The 19,770-nt window shown below is 38.2% G+C and overlaps 1 protein-coding gene across 2 annotated transcripts in view; it reads right to left on the bottom strand.

The window, feature by feature from the left end:
- LOC131255639 (uncharacterized) overlaps window positions 1-19,770 on the bottom strand; it is a 68,724-nt gene continuing 48,954 nt past the window's right edge. For both annotated transcript variants that reach the window (XM_058256406.1, XM_058256405.1), the window contains exons 10-26: window positions 17,556-17,730; window positions 14,364-14,474; window positions 14,214-14,292; window positions 13,992-14,135; window positions 13,778-13,891; window positions 9,845-9,960; window positions 9,669-9,751; window positions 9,440-9,564; window positions 9,212-9,323; window positions 8,987-9,124; window positions 4,693-4,789; window positions 4,405-4,530; window positions 3,311-3,403; window positions 3,107-3,212; window positions 2,874-3,016; window positions 2,653-2,739; window positions 1-294 (exon numbers count right to left, since the gene is read on the bottom strand). In XM_058256406.1, the coding sequence (XP_058112389.1) occupies window positions 169-294; window positions 2,653-2,739; window positions 2,874-3,016; window positions 3,107-3,212; window positions 3,311-3,403; window positions 4,405-4,530; window positions 4,693-4,789; window positions 8,987-9,124; window positions 9,212-9,323; window positions 9,440-9,564; window positions 9,669-9,751; window positions 9,845-9,960; window positions 13,778-13,891; window positions 13,992-14,135; window positions 14,214-14,292; window positions 14,364-14,474; window positions 17,556-17,730 (1,975 nt within the window). In that variant the 3' untranslated portion in view covers window positions 1-168. The remainder of the gene's footprint in view (window positions 295-2,652; window positions 2,740-2,873; window positions 3,017-3,106; window positions 3,213-3,310; window positions 3,404-4,404; window positions 4,531-4,692; window positions 4,790-8,986; window positions 9,125-9,211; window positions 9,324-9,439; window positions 9,565-9,668; window positions 9,752-9,844; window positions 9,961-13,777; window positions 13,892-13,991; window positions 14,136-14,213; window positions 14,293-14,363; window positions 14,475-17,555; window positions 17,731-19,770) is intronic.

The following is a 19,770-nucleotide window of genomic DNA, read 5'->3' as shown; positions in this document are numbered from 1 at the left end:
GGCAGAATGGGAAGGCTCTCGTGCTCATCGCAGGATAAATACAGTTTCTCAATAGATTTGGCATCCTCAAAAAACAAATTTGACTGATACACTGCTGTAACAAACAAAAAATAAACTGTGTACCAGCCACCAAAGAAACACAGACAGACAAAAGGTTTTCAAGTACATCTAGCTATGAATCCTTGGGGCTTTGAGATAATAAACACTCTTCACAAACCCTTTACCTACCTCACCCACCTCCTTGAGTATGCCTATTGTATCTTGTGCAACCTCACATTCTTCCCGCTGCCGTTTCTGGGAAACAAAACAAAGACACCATGTTAGAACTTATAAATGTCAATCCCTTTCATCCATCCTCTAACACTGCTCCCAGAAAAGTATTGAACTTATCATTTTAGACGAAAGAGAAAGATAGGTAGCACATTGGTTGGGAGCTTTATTGGCTATATACGTCAGCCAAAATCCCAAGGTGAATTGCTATTGGCACAATAGTTCAAAAACCTGGAAAATTGACTCAACTCAATGTTCAGCAAGGTTGGGTTGACCCAAAGACTCAACCCTATTTGACTAGATTATAACTTGGAAATATTAAGAACGTTATGGATATTTAAAATAGTTTATTAATCTACCATAAGTAATATAGAACATAAGACAAAGTAACAATATTCCATATAACTCACTAGATAAGGTTTTTGCCTTTGTCAATGTTGGGGGTTCGAATCTCACTCCCAACTAATTTGTTTTTAATAAAATCCTGCCTCAAAATGACGGTAATTGGGTTCGAGTCACCGAGTTATGCTGACTCGAGAGAGCCATTAAGTCGACTCAGCGAGTCTCTCTAAGTCTAGGCTGAGTCAGGCCCAGTACCAAGTTTCCCAATGACTCAACTTGAGATTCTGTTGTGTAAATCAGCCAAGTTCTGAGCCATGATCAGCACCCATCATGACTGATAATAAACCCATCCTCAGTACTTTTGGTTACACAATAATACAACTGCCCTTTCAAGTTGTACCATTTTAAAACCAAAAGTAGAGAGGATGGATGAATTTGTTCGTTGGAGTGGATGTAAATAAAGGCACCTTATCTTAATCACTGATTCAAAGAGTCTTCTCCAGGTTTTAATTTAGTGTGCCGTGTTGGCAAAAGACTGGAGGTAGGGCAAGCCCGAGACTAAAATAAAATAAAGAAATCCATAGGTGTCGTAGAAATGATGATTTCCTTGAGGCAACTAGGGGGTATGGCACATGCAATGCATGTGGAGAGAGTAGGGAGAGAAAAACAGAGGGACAGTATGAGGAAAAGGGAGAGGCTACAAGCACTGTGGACTACACGCGGTAGGAGAAAATGTTAGAACGGTTTCAACGTGTGCCTCCTATGTCACTTTTTCTAGTTGTGGCCCACTCGAGCTTTAGATCTGCCTCATTTTTGGGCAGACGTCCTTACATGAGCCGCACAATAGATGTATGGTAGGGATGTTACATAGCGATCACATTGAGCCCCACAGAGCCCTTGTTTCACTCTCCCCTCATACAATGCTTACATGCGGGCTAAACACAGAGGAAGAGAAGCGAGAGCACCCTACTCTCATCCATGAAGACATAAATACCCATCAGTTGAAGGGCCAGCTAGACTCAAAAAATACTTGTTAATACCCCACCAAGTGACTAATTGCATGGGTAAAATTGGACAGAAGGTACATGTGTTATGTATGGTGTAGATATTCAACACCCCCCCCAAGTCACTGTTTCCAGGAGGATTCTGAGAAAAACGACTTGTTGGTTACAGCAAGCTCAGTCCAAGAATCTTGTCAAGAAAATATCAAAACCATAAATGCTTCATCATATTCAATGGGTTCATAATTGCATGCGCTACTTGTCAATCAGTTGAATGCATGCATTCTCTAGTTGTGACTCATTTGTTTCATAACATAAAAGACGGCTTGTTTCAATTGATCACCATGTCAAATGTGTCAGGTACACATGTCAAACACATCCACGTGACTGATAGGAAAAAGCATTTTATTTCGTTTATAGCTTTTTTGTCTCCCTTTTCCCCCTTTTTGGGTACTACATATACTGCTTAATTTATTTATCTAGAGATATTTTCTATTGTGTTATGAACTAAAGTTATCATAATATACTGTCCAATGTTACCATTTACGATATAACAGCATAAAGATGTCAGCACGCCAAATTTCTTAAGGGGCTGTTTGGGGTGAGGGATTTGGGGCAAGGATTTGTGAAATCCATGGGTTTCAAATACCCCTTGTTTGTTTTTTGTTGAGGATTTTCCAAATTCACAGCTTTCCCAAATCCGCACCTCCATAAATCCATGGGTTTGGGGCAAATCCAAATGTCTAAAAACTAAAGACTTGACAAATCCTCAAAAATGAAAGACTCTAGCAAACATGAAACAAGTAATTCCTTTGCAATAAACGCCCCAAATCCATGGATTTGTAGTTTGATTCCCAAACAGTGGAATTTGTTAAATCCAAATCCAATAAAAATCCATAAATTTGTCAAGTTCATGGATTTACAAATTCACATGCTCAATTCTTTGATCCCAAACAGGGCCTAAAGCAGATGATGTCTGCAACCCGCACAATGTTCAAGTGTGATAGCAAATAGAGTACTAGAGTGGAACTTTGGTTACCTTTAACCCTGATTTCTCCCAAGTAAGGCCAATGGCATCGCCTCCAAGAGTATCATACCAGACCTTGAATGTGTCAGGGAACTTTCTCTGTGATCAAAATCAAACATTTGTAACTTCATTTTTTCATTCCAACAAAATGCGTTGAACAAGTTCTACTCCATCCCAACATCTGTAACTTCACTGTATAATACATGATTATATAAGAAAATTTTCACCTTTACCTTTAGATCCTCAACAAAACAACTGGTTGGATCGAAGTTCACCATCAACTTATTCCTTATTTCCTCAAAGCTCTGTTGTTTATTTACAAGCGATATGTAGGGATGGAAATCCTTGCTTGCATTCCCTTGAATGACACGCCTTCCTGCACAAGTTTATGACATGGGTGCTTTCATACCAAGCACAGTAGATGGCCAATCTCCCAACAAATTAACTAGTTGGAAGTAGAACAAACCTTGGTTCATCTCAGATAGGAAAAGAAGGCGTTGAGGATAAGGCAGTTTATCCTTGTGTAGAAGAATTACAGCGTCATAGTTGTTCAAAGGAGTCCGGAACAGGCACTGAAAGAACAGATCCATGTACAATGTGATAAGAAGTTTTAAGGGTGGAGAAAATACAAAGCCACTCAAATAACTAAACCAAGATTATTCTGCCTCACCTCCCACCTATAAGGACCCATCTGGCCCTCTAGAATCAACTTCGTTAGAAGGTCTGCACTGCTTCGGGCATACGACACCATTCTCCTAAGCACCTTCCAGGAAAAAAAAAAAAGATTCAAAGGTTAGTGACAACAGAAATACATCAAAAAACAAAGACAACATTAAATATATAGTGGCTTTCAATGATTATGTCAAGGGAATGCATTTACATTACAACTATAAAGATCCAAATCAGTAATTAGAGAACTCGGTAGTTTCTTTCCCAAGGCCCTAGGCATTCATGAAGGATTTATAAATAATTATATACGTACTCTCAAAGAATTAATATTCGGTAAAGTCTAGTAAAACAAACATTCGATTTCACATGAGAGAGAAAGTCTTGAAGGACCAACACTTGGCAATTTTTTCAACCTTCATATCCCTTGTAAGTTGTAACCACCTCAACTCATGCCCTTTCAGGTTTTCCTCTCATCCTCTTTTTAGGCCCTTCAATTTTAAACAAGTTCCCCTCTTTATGGAGCTACCTTTGGCTTTTGTTGCACATCCTCAAACCATTTATAACAGCTCTCCATCATTTACTCCTGCCTACAATGCTTCAGAGGTTTTGACCCTAATATAATAGGTAATACTTGGAGACGTGAAGCTTGGGGATTGAAGGCATGAAGCAGAGAAGTGCCAATAGAGTGGTGTGTGATCATCTCATGTGCCAATGAGTAGAGTGGTGTGTGATCATCTCATGTGCCAATGAGACTCAACGTAAGTTGGGAGGAGTGAGCAGAGGATGCACATAACAAAGATGATGACACTGACACTCAACGTAAGTTGGGAGGAGTTGGGTAATGCTCTAACCAACAATTGTTTAAATTCTTGCAAAGGAGCGCAAGTGCGTTGCATGTCATATAATAATTGGTTTGAACTGTGGCAATTCTTAAATGCAACCAAAGTAAATCAAATTGGCAATAACAACATAAAGATAATTACCACAACAAGTATAAGGATGGATTTTGTCAACTAGCTGCTCGGAGAAGCTCCCACTCACATGTTATGCGATCCAAAAAAAAAAAGGGCAAGTCACCCAGGAGATGCTACTCACAGATGTATTGGGTGAAAACTTGGTCCAAGCTTCAGAAGCCTTATCATATGATGTAGCCAAGAACATGGCTGGGTCTATGTTATGACCCTTTTCTTCATAAGCTTTTCTGCTTGCGACGAAATTCTCCTATTCCATAAAAACAAACAATTAGTTGTTACTCGATATTGGCAACTAGGAACATCTTGAGTATTATTTTGACAGAACAACGGAATTATTCATTAGGAAAAAAACAACACCATATTCTGCTTTAATATGCTCAAAATTTATGAAGCAAATGATAATGCTTACATTGACCTCTTTTTCATCCTCCAAAGTTAAATCATTGTTTATGTCCACAACAAGCGGAGAGAAGGTCCAATCGTAGCTTGATAATAATCTCAAGAACCTGTCAGTCAAGTTGACATTCATTGATATGATGCAAAGTACCGGCTTAAAAAGAAAATAAGACAAATAGAAAACAATAATCACAAAACTTCATATCATTTAAGAGCATAAAGAAGTAATCATCATCACTATCAGAGCCTTATCCCCACCAAATGGGGTTGGCTACACAAATCTTGTTCTGCCATTCCACTATCAAGGACCATATCCTCAATTAAACTATAAGTCATCGTACAGTAAATATGGATGAAAATTAAGTCCTTCGTTGGTAAAGCATTGTGTGAGCACTAGAAACACAACATGCAAATCGATTCACAAAAAAATAAAGAAAGAAAGAAAACAAGTTTTCGTCATCATCATAGCTTCACCCAGCTACTGGTGGTTGGCTGCTGCACAGCACTTCAAATGAAATTTAGACACATGGAAGCCATCACCAATACACAATCCACCAAAGCATATGAATAGATATAAAATTCATAAACTTGAGAACTTGAGGTCTTCTCAAGGCTCAGCCAAAATCAGGTCCAACGGCTAAAAGTTCACTTCCCGGATAAAAGAACAACTAAACCCATCCCTGTGCTTTTACACCAAACCAAGTGTGTATAAGATTCTTTATGTGTGTGTGTGTGTGTGTGTGTGTGTGTGTGTGTGGGAAATGGTTCTATGCGGTCGACCTCATGGGAACTTCCCATGAAGTCGAGCTGTGTGGGCCTCACCCGTGCATTTGATGGGTCCCCTTTAAATTATGGGATATCCTAAAAATCAGCTACATACAGAACTCAGGTGGGCCACACCATCTAAAACAGCCATATACGGAAATGGTTCTATGCAGTCGACCTCATGGGAACTTCCCATGAGGTCGAGCTGTGTGGGCCCCACCATGATGTGTGTCGAACATCAACACCGTGCATTTGATGGGTCCCCTTTAAATTATGGGATATCCTAAAAGTCAGCCATATACGGAACTCAGGTGGGCCACACCATCTAAAATCAGGTGAAGACATGCCTAAAACATATAAAAGCACTTGGTGGGGCCCACCTGAAATTTGGAATTGTCTGAAACTTGGTCTGACCCCTCATCCAAGTGGGACACACATAATGGATGGGCTGGATTTGTGAACCACATCTCGGTGGACCCAACAAATGATTGTGAACGTTTTTGTGGGACGGTAACCCCTCTCAACTTTTGTATGTCGTGTGGCCCACACAAGTCCTGGATTGACTTGATTTTTAAGCCTGAGGCCCACCATGGAATGGTGCATCTGACTAATGGGGTAGATGTTCGACACGCATCACAGTGGGGCCCACACAGCTTGACCTCATGGGAAGTTCCCATGAGATCTACCGCATAGAACCATTTCCCTATATATATATATATCAATGTTTTCAGTAGCGCCCGTAGCATAGTGTAGCGAAATCGCTACGTAGCGTAGCAAATAGCGTTTATCCCCTGTAGCGTGCGCTACAGGGGTCGTAGCGTATGCTACGAATATGTAGCGTGTAGCGTAGGTAGCGTGCGCTACTTGTCTGGTGTTTTTCTTTTTTTTTTTTCTTTTTTTTTTTTTTTTAACTGCATGAAACAGTGGTGAACTCACACCATAAGCCACAACTAAAGTTTTTTTTTTAAAAAAAAAAAAAACCATATTCGAAAGGGCTTCCACACCCAAACCGACGCAACTCCTCTCCCCACCCTTCCATCTGGAGATCAAAAATCCTCTTACAGGCCCAAACCAATGCTGCCAACACTGCTCCTCTCCCCACCCTTCAATGTTGAGGTCGAAAATCTGCTGCCAGGCGCAAACCGACGCTGCTGACGTTGCTCCTCTCCCCACTCTTCAATCTTGAGTTGGAAAAACTGCTTCCAGACGCAAACCAATCGCTGTGGAGCTTCAACATTTGCAGTTTTCACTGATTCAATCTCATCTTGAGACAAAAATAGGTACGCTCGTTCCTTTTTTTTTGAATTTTTTCGATGTACAATGAAAATAACTTGGTATTTTCAGTTTTTTCCTCATTTTTTCCCTTTTAAAATGCCGGTTACTGTCGGTTTTTTGTTCTTTATACTTTTTTTTTTGTGGTATGGCCCATGTGGGCCCCACTGAGGTGCGTGAAGGGGTGGGATGTGCATTATTTTCTATGGTGTGGCCCACGTGGGCCCCACTGAGGTGCGTGAAGGGTTGGGATGTGCATTATTTTCTATGCTATGGCCCAGGTGGGGCCCACTGAGGTGCGTGAAGGGGTGGATATGCATTATTTTCTATGGTGGGGCCCACTGAGGTGCGTGAAGGGGTGGATTTGCATTGTTTTCTATGGTGGAGCCACTGTGGTGTGCGTATGAGTGTAAAATTAAAAAATAGAAGTATTGTGTAGCTTACGCTACACGCTATGCTATTTCGCTACACGCTACGGAGGGTTGAATGCTACACAACACGCTATTTAAAACACTGATATATATATATATATATATATATATATATATAAGAAATTAGTTGCTAAACCAAATTAATGAAAAAGAAATCATCTCTAAACTCACAATAGAAATATCATCTACGAATAAAAAGACTAAAAAAATCTAGCAACAGTCTACACACATAAAATTGCCCCCACCCAAAAAAGAAAATAAAAAAAAAAAAGAACCCACATCTAATTTAGTAGCCCAAGTTCCGCAAAATAATACATCAGACGAGTCAAATATCTTGATATTGGTGTCTCAAATCATCACACTGCGGAAGACAATTTTGATCAGCATTAAAAACACATGCAACCTCCACCACTGCTGATGTCCACCAACAGCATCATCACCTTGAATTTTGTACCCGAACTCAAGTAACTTTAATTGTGCCCAAACCCAAAATATCTTGAAAGCATCCAAAAAACTTCTCCTTTCTTCTTCAAGGATAACTTAATGATTTTATTCAAGGAAAAGGAACACAAAGGAAAAACTCAGCCATTTCTCTTTCACTAAGCATGATTCGATTCAACTTAGGCTCTTTGACGATCCTAGACATAGTTCAACCGGTGCACTTTTGCTTCAATAAAGTATATTGGTCCTCCATATTTTTTATACCCAACTTTTGACTGTCTTTGGGCTTCCCCTGAATTCTAAGTCCAATTTTAAAATTGCCACTCAGACAAGAATCTTAGTTGCAAGTAGTGGGAACAAATTCAGATGGGTGACAACTAAACCAGTGTTCCCCAAGAAGTCAGGAAGCAGGAGCACCTAGCAGGCTTCTAAATAAAATAACAAATAAATAAACTTAAAAATAGTAACAAACTTTATTAGGTACTGATAATAATAATATAAAAAAAAAAAAAATTAAAAAAAAGTCATTGTTTCACAGAAACATAATAGTCTATATTTTTATTTTTGTTTTGAGAATTGACAAGAATATATAAAGAAAAAAGAAGGATACAAAGCTAAAAAACAGGAAGAACAAAGGAAACAGCAAAAACAAGAAAAAATAACTAGAGGACTAGCACTGAGATAGCGCTTGCCGCTAAGCAAAAAGAGATGTAAAGTCGACTATATTTACAGAAACAACACAAACACAGTGAAAAATTAGTTGAGATAAAGATTGTCTAGGTGGAATAGCAGATGGTCGAAGATGCAAGCAACATGAGGATCAGAAATCGGAGCAAGAATCTGAATCAGAAACCTGATAGATACAGTATTAATTTGTATTCAGTTCACTCACATAGGTGTGGTACATGCAGGTGGTACCAATAGATGATTAAGGGCAACAGTAGGGCTGGTGGGGTTGGGCTGGACCAAATTTCTCCCTCCTTTCATTGTTGAAAAGTAGGATCAAAGGGAGGAAGCAAAAATCTAAAGGAACACTTGGTGATATAATCCACATGTTAAATTGAAAATAAGGTAGTCTCAGTTTGCAATCAGCTCATTCTTATTGGTTTTTAGTACATGTGGATAGCACAACTAGAGGATCAACGCCAAAAATAGAGCTGTCAATGAGCTGGACTGGCCCTCCCTCTTTCCCGCCTTCTGTCACTGGCCTAAACCTTGGCCTAAGGCTTTGTCAGTATATGTGCATTTATAAAATTAAATGTCTTAGAACAACCAAAAATGCATCAAGCAGACACTTAGTTTTAATGCACATGATGTCCATGGGAAGAGAAGCATGACTACAAAATAACATAACAAACAAGCTGCCCACAAATAGAGAAGACGAAATTGAAACATTACCTCAAAAATCCAGTGATCCGTGAGCAAGGAGTGTAAAATGGAAAAGGCTTCAGAAAGAGGTAAGCGACCAGTAATTCAATTGCCCCTTCAGAAAGGAAAGGTGAAAAGAAATGCGACGCAAACCATCGTTTTGCAAGCCTTCACAAATTAAAGGAAAAAAAAAAGGAATAAACAATGCCAGTGATATAAACGAAAGCAGAATACAATAAAAACTCTTATGCTTACCGCACAACTGGTCCATATGTAGGATAACGACCTTGCAAACCATTAATCATGCTAGAATGCTGACCGCGAAGAAATAGTTCCTTGTCGACTTCTTTCTTTTGATAATCATCAACTACAATTAAATATTTTTAAAAAAAAATAAATAAATAAGCGCAACATTTTGGAAGTGCTAATTCCAGTCATAGTGTATTACAAACATAAACATGTCATCAACCCCACAGTGCAAACCTTGCTTTCTGGAGCAATTGATGCTTCTCTCATGCAGGATTCTAAGCTGAAAAGCATACCCAGACATAAGGACATTCACCTCATCCTCACTAGCAATACACATCATACCCCAACGGTTCTGAAGACTGCCAAAATAGCAGAATTAAAGTGGCAAATAAATGAAACATGAGGCAAGCACCTTCACCGAGAAGAATATTTGCAAATTTTAAAGAACGCCTTGTTCCCACACCTTTCTCCAATTCTTAGAAGGAAGGCAGATTTAGTTTTTTGTATTGCTACATCATCCAACGGCCAGTTTCCTGATCCCTCCAACTAGATAAAGACAAACAATCTTCAATACCTCATACATGTCATACATCTCCAGTGATGAGCAAAAAAAAAAAAAAAAACTACATGTTGTCTTACCTGAATCATAACTTCCACTGGTTGAATACAAGTTGTGAACTGTGATCTTCGGTTAACATCCTTTTCATTAGCCAAGGGATGAGGTTCAGGGGGGAAAACAGATGTGTACCTGAAGGCTGAAGCATCAATAACCAGGTAGAAGATTGTCAAAGACAAGTCATCAGTAAAATGGCATTTGAAAAAAAGAGTGTGCACAACTATAAGGCTGTTGAACTCAGCACAATATATTACCAAATCTTTCAAGAGTGCAAAGCCTGTCTAACAGTCTAGGATTATAACTCAAATTCAAAAGCATAATAGAACAAGGGCCCTAGTGAGTAATTTTCATACGCAAACCATTGCCTGAAATCTAGTAAACATCATCACAGGAAATTATTTCCAAATAAAAAATAAAAAATCAGAAAATGAAAAAAACAAATTGAGAATTTAAAGTATTTAGACCTACAATCATAAACTTAGTGGCAATGCCATTATCCTTAGTGTTATGCATAGAAAGGAAAAACATTTTCTGACAAAACACCATTCTCAGGAAATCTTATGAGCTTTCAACTGTATTTTGCAGACTAGGCCAGCTCATTCACTGGTGATCGGATCAGGAAAACCAGTCCATCTGGTTTTAGTGTGACTCTTTCATCCATCACGTGTGTGATGAAGTTATGGCCCTTGATAGAGTCGAATGGCAGAACACGATTCGTGTCACCAACCCCAATTAGTTGAGATTATGGCTTAGATGGTGGTGATGATCAGTGTTCGAAATATCGATATTATCGGTATTGCAGTCCAGCAACACGAAACCCTTCGAAAGATACTAAAAATTTGAAAAAATTTACATAATTCTTTGTATCGATAAATATCGCCAAATATCGTTCGATATCGCTAAATATTGTTCTAAATATCGTGCGATATCAACGATATTATCACTTTTATCGGGATTTTATTTCTTTTTTCAAGAAATTTGCTATACAACACCTGCTGGGGCTACTGTAGCCAACTCCGAGATGTTGGGAGAGCACCATTATCTGGAAAAAAAAAAAAAGAAACTTTCAAGAGTAGATTTCGGTACCTGTAAAGAAGATCGCCTTAATCGGAAGCTGCGTTTGATGGGCCATTCAAATCCAAGTCTCTGATTTGGAGAGATTTGGGCGCGAAATCCAGAGAAATCCTCAAAATCCCGTCATCTGGGAGAGATTTTAGGATTCCAGAATGTCAGAACCCTTTCTGCTTCGAAAAAAAAGGGCCTCGAGCCCTTATTTACAGGAAGCGGATGGGCTGGTGTACTTCACACCACCAACTTGGATGATGTGTTGACATCACCAAGTTCTGTGGGTCCCATCATGAGTTATATGTTATATCCAAACTGTTCGTCCATTTTGCGAGCTCGTATTAAGTCTTTAGCCAAAAAATAAGACAGATCCAAAGATCAAGTGGACCACACTGAAAAACATTGCGGGATATTAAACGTCTACCATTGAAACCTTTTGGGGTCACAGAAGTTTTGCATCGATATGATATTTGTTTTTCCTCTTCATCAAGGTCTTTGTGACCTCATGAACAGATTGGATGGAAAATAAACGTTATGATGGGCCCTACGAATGTTATAATGGTGAGAATCATTGCCCTCACTGCAATTTGTGGTGTGGTCCACCTGAGCTTTGGATATGACTCATTTTTGGGCTCATGATCTAAAATGATCTCTCCAAATGGATGAACGATGTGGATACAATAAATATATTATTGTGGGGCCCATGTAACTTTGATCTCCTTTGAACTATTTGTACAACTCAGCTCGAGGATTTTCAACACTCATCTTCACAAACGCGGATTTCCTGCGAGCGGGAAGTTCCTCCGCTGGAAACTTAGGTGGGGCCCACCGTGATGTTTGTGAGAAATCCACCCCGTCCATCCCTTTTTTGAGCTCATTTTAGGCCATGGGGCCAAAATTGAGTCGGATCCAAGACTCAAGTAGGCTGAAAAAGTGAGGATTGAATGTCCACAGTTAAAATATTCGGGCCACAGAAGTTTTGAATCAGTCTAATATTTGTGCTTTCAGTTCATCCCAGTAGAAATGACGTTATGAACGGTACAGATGGAATGTAAACATCACTATCAACCCAGAGAGGTTTCAACGGTAGGAATTTCCCTACCCACCCTTTCTGTTAGTGCGGCCCACTTGAGTCTTGGATCCTGCTCAATGTTTGTCTTAAGTCTTAAAATAAGCTCACAAAATGAATAGACGGGGTAGATTTCTTACAAACATCACCGTGTGCCCCACCATTGAAAACTTCCTAAGGTCCATTGTGACCATCCAACCCGTTAATAAGTTCACATAGACTTGGATGAAAGGAAAACACAAATATCAACTTGATCCAAAAAATTTTGTGGCCCACAATTTTTAATGGTCAATAACCACTTTTCCGTGTGGAGTGGTCCACATCTACCTGAAATTTGTAATTGTCTCATTTTTTAGGCCAACCCCTAAAATCAGGGTGCAAAACCAATGGATGATGCGGATGCCCTAAAATCAGGGTGCAAAACCAATGGATGATGCGGATGTGTCGTGCATGCATCAAGGTGGGCCCTATTGTTTTCGATGGTAGCATCAATTCCAACCATTTTCACTTGCGTGGTCCACATAAGTTTGAATGAAGGGAAAAACAATTATCAGCTTGATCCAAAACTTTTGTGGCCACTAATGGTCAATCACCATTGTTGCTTATGGAATGGTCCCCCTGATTATTGGATCTGCTTCATTTTTTGGATAATGTCCTAAAATGACATGGAAAAACGGATGGACGGGGTGGATATTGAATACACACATTATTGATAGGTATGTTTTCTAATTTTTAATGTATCTTTTGCTTTTGAATATATTGGTTATGTTTTCATACACATCTTTATACATTTATAAATGTTAGAATATATTTACCTTAGTTTAATCATAACGTATAACTTAGGACCTTATACAAAGGAAATTTATTATGTGCACTTCTTTCTTGAGAATTTATGATTTAAAAGTGTGTATTATGCTCTTTTTAAATAATCCCTGAAGTTTCATAAAAAAATTCAACTATTTTGCAAATGTTTCCCCATGTTTCCCAAAAAGTGCAATAAATTACGCGATACAAACGATATATCCCATGCGATAACCGATACATATCTGTATCCCAAGGTTGCAATACATGAACACTGGTGATGATATATATATATATATATATATATATCATCACCACCATCTAAGCATTATCCAACTAATTGGAGTTGGTTACACAAATCCATGTCCCGCCATTCCACTCTATCAAGGACTGTGATGAGTACATGCACATTAATCATTTACATGTCTTGTTAGGTCCCAACCTGACCTGATCTTTTATTGGATCTAAAGCTTTCACCAGAAGCTGACCTAATTAATAAGTGCGTCTAAAAATTGGATCCAGGTACATTTAAATAGGGTACCCAAGATACCTGTGGGTCAGGGTACCTTATTAACAGTCTCAAGCCCTATCTAGATGACAACTCCGCTCCTTATCAAACGGTTAATTAGACTACCACTCCAAGTGAAAAATTGTCCCGCATGAGCATAAAGTTGAAAGTCTTTCTCCACATCAACAGCAAGGACAACACACATCCAAACTTGAAAACCAGGTTCCGCACAATATACGTGCAGTTCCTTTTCATGGCTTCCCAACACAACGGATCAATACACTATCTAACATAATCTCGAGCCTCAACATCTTAGTAAGATTTCAACTGAACAAAAATTTACCAATCATGTATCAAGGATATATTCAATGAGCGTTCCCTCCAAATTCAGGAGCAAAATGAGAAAAAGATTTTACAGGATCAAGAATTAAGATAGAAAGAAATATAGCATACAGCACAGCATATATGACAACCAACAATTGCATGACATAAGTTACTAGGAAAACAACAAACCTGGGTCTAAAGGCTGAACACTTGACACGCTCAAAGGGACACCATCTACATGACGCAGGCGCTTCGATAGAACTTCAAATGCCCTAAGTAGACCACCAGAAACTGATATTGGATCTGAACCCATTATTGTTGTTAGTGGTGTATTCTCAGTTGGAAAATTCTTTAAAAAAGACGTACATGAAATACTTTAGTGATGGTTACTTTATACTTATACCTTTGAAACCATGATGAAGGCAGAAATCAAGTTGATCTACAACATGTACCATATCCTCATTTGACAGGGAAAAATGCCGAGAAAGAATATACTCTGTAATTCTTTTTATAATGAGATGTTTTTCCCACTGCTCACATTCCCACACTGTAACAACATCGGCAGTATATTAACCACCTTGAAAAAATGTAGGCAAAGAGATATCCACCATTAAAAATGAATCACCTGTGCTTTCTGCAATAGTTCCATCTTTAAACCTTCGAAGCTCTGCCTTCTCTCCCCAAAATTTTCTGAATTTGGCAGCCTATTGCATGAGAGGAAAATAATCTCAGAATGCATATTTGAAGAAATAGTTGAAATCAAACAGTAAAATACCTCCTCTTTGTTCTCAGCATTTGGGCCCACATCAACCGTACGAAAACTTTTCTCAAAAGAGCTGATTATTATACCAGCAAAGATTGGCTCATCACCAAACTTCGCAAACCCCTGGAAATAAAAAATACAACATTCTGTGAATCAGTTGATAATTAAAAAAACACTTCTATTCTTGAGGTTTTGAAGACTCGGCAAAGACAAAAAAAAAAAAAATGGTCCGATCAATGTGATGTTGGCTGGCAGTGGTGCTAATTGCATATATATCATTACCAACAGACTTGAATCAGCTAGAAATCATTCAACCAATGCTCATGCGCACAGCTAGTTGCCTACTTGGAATTTGTAATAGCCAGGAAGCAACTGGACCATGATGGAGATGTGGGGGTAGAGAGTAGAGAACATCATTGAGCAAATTAGTTAAATAAATGGTAAACAAATAGTGGGCAACTTTATCTCTATGAATATTTTTTTATCAACCAGACCCAATGCCATTCATGTGTGTAGCATAGAAGGGCCCAAAGTGGGTTTCACAAGCCTGTCTGCAAATCCAGCCTTAAAGCACATTTTCAGCAGTACCTATATCACTCTATTGATATTAATAGCACTCAATGCACAAAAGTTGCCACTTTTGGAGATAGGCGATTAGCCGCCTGAGATATTTTAGCCAGTAAATACAGATGCATGGCTTTTGGATACCATAAAAAATGTATATTGAGATATACACTTTTTTAGCAGGTTTATCTATAAAATCCCATTTCTTGGGCTTGTTAGTTTAGAGAAAATCCTGGAAAACTGTGGAAAAGAATACAAATCCCTCTGATGTAACAGTTTCCTCCGTTTGAGAAATCAAAAAAGACGAGGAAATCGATTTTCTTCTCCTAAAAAAATTGAGTAAAACAATTTCATAGAAGGATCTTATAAATAAAGATATCCACAGTTACGAGAGACAACTCTCAATGTTTAACCATTGACCTTTTAACATTTTCATGAAAAACAACACACATAACCAAACAATGGAATTAGTGTTGGGTTCCACAGTTTTGTTTGGTTTTCATTTCCTAAGTATTCCATAGGGCTTTTCCATTTCCATATTTTGGATTCTCTTAAACAAACATGAAGTAACTCTTTACAGCAAGTTCATTGGATATTGCTTATATTAGAAAAGACAAGGGACAAAATCTAGACTCATCTAGAAAACTGCATGCAGACCATATAAAAGCCTTTAATGCCATTCAAATGGAACAATGGACAATTATTTTAAGAAAATGTTGATAAAACCCATGTGTTGCTCTTGTTTTCCAACCTGTGTTCGGTTTACACCAATAGCCCTGATTTTTCTCATTCATGTGGCCTAGCCAACGTTGTCAAAAGTGTGCAATTTGTGACATGAATCATATCGTACCACACGCCACAAAAAATGAATCATACGTTCAAATTGCAAATCCAAAAAAATCAAAACTGAAGTAATCATATGATTATCATATCAAATTGTACGAATCATAAGATAATTATGAAAATGAGGATTTAAAATTAGTTGAACTAAAACTAAGTATATGGAGTGCAATTTTAGTTATAAATGGGAGTGAAAATAAGGAATTAGTTAAGATTGCTGACCAAGAAGTTTTCCCATGATGACCACTTTCGATACGTTGGGTCAATAACTCATGAGAGTGGAGAGATTGAGAAGTGTCGCCCATAGAATTCAAGCTGGGTGGAAAAAATGGAGATGTGTGCCCCTAGAGTTTCATGTGACCATCATGTACCACTCGAACTGAAAGGGAAATTTCATGGGATGGCTATAAGACCAGCCATTCTTTAAGGAACGGAATGTTGGGCAGTCAAGGAACAACTTTTTGTTTTGAAGGGCAAGGAAGAACATGTTCATCGAATGTTTAGCTCAAATGAGGATGTTGAGATGGATGAGTGGCAAGACAAGGATAGAATTAGAAATGAATGCATTTGAGGTGTTGCACCAATAGGTAATAGGATGAGGGAATAAACTTGGATGGTTTGGTCATGTGCAACAGAAACCAAGAACTATGCCACTTAGAAGAAGTGAGTTGGTACAAGTTGAAGGCTCTAAAAGGGTGGGGGTAGGCCTAAAAGGACATGGTGGAGACGTGGTGGAGGCAGTAAGAAAAGACTTGATGACCTACGGTCTAACTAAAGTTATGGCCCTTGATAAAGTGGAATTCTGGAAAATGATTCATGTGGTTGACCCAAATTAGTTGGGAAAAGGCTTAGATGCTTAGATGAAGATGATAAGATAATTGTGGACCACATAAATGGGGCCCAAAATGACATAAAGGATCATTTTAGTGTTTTGAATGAATTTTTTCTTCTTGTTTTTTGCCCTTCTGCTTTAAAAACATGTAACAAGCCCTCCCCATTTAAAAATCCTCATTTTTGTCTTTTGAGAGAGAGAGAGAGAGAGAGGGAGAGAGAGTTGGGGATTTTGATCTTTGAAAACCCAAAACAAAGACATCAAAGTATCTTTTTCTATGGTCAACAAAATCCAATGCCACCTTTTCCAACATGATTCTACACTTAAGAAAAGTAAAATTATTAAAGGCCTTGTGTATGTCTTTTAAGGAAAGACAAGAATCCTTCAACATTATCACGATATATACAGTATGCAAGTTCTCGGTTGCCAATATCATGATGTATTACTCTTCTTGGTGCACATTGTTGGGTAATGGATGATTGATGAGTTTTTAATTTTTCTGATCTATTTATATTGTCCAGATTTTTCCAATATTTTCAGTAAATAAAAAAATCTTACCATTTATGATACAATTCAAGCACTAATACGAATTCAAGCAGCATTACAATGTGCAGTGTGATATAAAATTAAAATAATAATAATAAAAATTGACAACATTGGGCTTAGCATTGAAGATTTAGAGTTCAAACCAGGTACTTATATCTGCATAATCAATCTCTTCGCAATCTTGCTGCATCAGTTTTCCCTTTTCATTCCTTTTCTATAAGCTCCCCTTTTCTTTCTTTTTAACCTTCTTTATGGACTTTTTATATAGTTTCATGAAATTATGTTTTGACACAACTCCGTTGATTTTATCAGGGTTGCAAATCAGATCTATATGGTCATGGTGAGTTGACCACTGGAACAGAGACTTAAAAAACTGGTCAAGTTACAACAGGATACTACAATTAGAAGAATAGATTGCATACATCTTCTATATTCCATTCAGATGGTGTGCTTCTCCAGGTCACACGAATAAACTTTGCTCTATCATTCAGTGCTTGTTCCAGAAGCGAATGTACCCTTTCCTCATAAATTCTCCAACATTCATCATCCAAGAAAAAGCCAGACTCACAGAACTCATGGCTTCCTTTCAAATTTATTCTGTAAAGAGAAAATTGCAACGTATATAAGAAAATTTGTAACAAACATACACATGTACAAATGAAAATAAAGAAACTCATCTACTGTAAAATTGACATCATAAGTTCCTGTGTGTGCAGAGGGGAGGGGGGGAATTAATTTTGTTAATTTGGCTCCACAGTCCAAGAGGATGGAGAGTTGGGCAAGGATGCTTCCAATAGGATTAGAGCAAGGTGAAGAAGTGGAGATGTGCCACTTTAAGGGGCAGTTTGTCTTCAGGGGGATGTCTTTGGTAGATCTTTCCTGTGGAAGTTGTCCAAGCTTTAATGTTTTCAAGAAATAACTAAATTTTTGTTGAGTTGACACTGTTATTTCCTAGAAGTCTAAATTCTGTGTTGTTCACACTGCCTGTTTCAAGGTGGTCTTCCAAGAGGGTCCATCCAAATGGTCAAAGATCTGCCACAAGAGGAAAGTAGGTGGCCAAAATTGTTGAGTATATGGTAGGTGAGGAGAGCAGATGATCTGAATGGTCAATTATATGCGGAGATAGAAAAGGAGAAGCTCTAAGCAGTCAAATATTCGCCAAGAGAGGAGAGTCTACAATGCTTCGGCAGATTATGGGTTCCTTGCAATGCCTTGGGGTTATCCGAAACCTAGGTATTTCTTGGGGCAGACTATTCCACAAAAACGTGCATAAAAATTTTCAAGGGGAAGCCTTAAACCACCTAAAAGGAGGGAACAAAAAACACAATTTTAACGATTCCCCGAGTTAAGCATGGCTAGGAAAGTCTTAAAAAAAGGTGAGGCAAAAGCCCCCAAGGGAATTTCTATAAAAATTCTGATCAATTGGCTACCCTACATGATGTGTAGTGTTGGAAATTAGAAAGCAACATGAACAGAGGATAAGTGTGGGAAGATGAGGGAAATGTGTGGAAAGACTGAGAATAATAGAATTAATGATGAGGTCATCTGATGCAACCAAGTAGTAGTCCCCATAGGAGATGAGATGATGGAAATTACAGTGAGACGGTTAGGTAAGGTGCCATGGGAACCGAAGTCAATCCCAGCAGTGTTATCTGGTGTGACACACCAGTTCAGATTTTTGTAAGTGTCAGCACAGCAGCAGACTTCGACATCGCCCGACATTGGCATGACACATGTGGATGATGTAGATGACATATGTCAGCACATGTCATGCCATTTCAAGGTGTCCCTTTTATTGACACCTCACACAAAATGTGTACACTTGAAGACAAAAAGTAACCTAGGTATCTGAAATCCATGTTTTTTTTTCCTTTCTTCTTTGTTTTTAGTGCTTCCGAAATCCATGTTGAGAAGTCAACAACAGAAAATGGTAAAACATTGTATAAGAAAACTTAATTCTTTATATTTTTGTCTCTCTTTCATTTTTTATTTTTTATTTGTATGCTTTTGTTAAGGTAATTCAAAATTTTATTAGCACTAGTCAATAAAGAGAATACATGAAAAAAAAAGAAAAAAGGATGGGGATATATAAATTTGGTGAGAGAACATCGCTTTACAAGACCGCAGAAAATCAAAGGATACCACCCCAATTATCCACAAAGTCATCCCTTTTACAGCCCATAAAATGGTTGAGCCCATTACCCAAAAAATGACCCTACCCTTGGCCCTTTGAAATACAACTTTTGAGGTTTCAGATCTATTGTTAACATTCCTACTATTACATTCTTTCTGTTAAAAATTATAAATAAATAAATAAACACATCTCTGGCAGTAAAGAAAGATATCAAAGAGTTGTTTTCCTTGTGCCATGAGCCCCCCAATTCCAAGTTAGGAATAAGATATCATTTGAAGTTGGCATGATCAATATGACAATATCATATCAAAAAGGGGCAAAATTTTCCTCCAAATAACATGCACAAAGTCATTGTGGATAAAAGATGATGCGCTTCACAAAATCATGTGGATAAAAAGATGACGCGCTGACTTCATGCTCAGCATCTTCCTGCTCGTAAGTGGTAGATACTTGGGACTTATTACCATCTGTTGGGACTGACCATCTGACCACTGCCCTCTTAA

Source organism: Magnolia sinica, chromosome 9, assembly GCF_029962835.1.
Source record: "Magnolia sinica isolate HGM2019 chromosome 9, MsV1, whole genome shotgun sequence".
Lineage (NCBI taxonomy): Eukaryota > Viridiplantae > Streptophyta > Magnoliopsida > Magnoliales > Magnoliaceae > Magnolia > Magnolia sinica.
The sequence above is the reverse complement of the archived record's forward strand: the minus strand, read 5'-3'. Positions and strand labels throughout refer to the sequence as shown.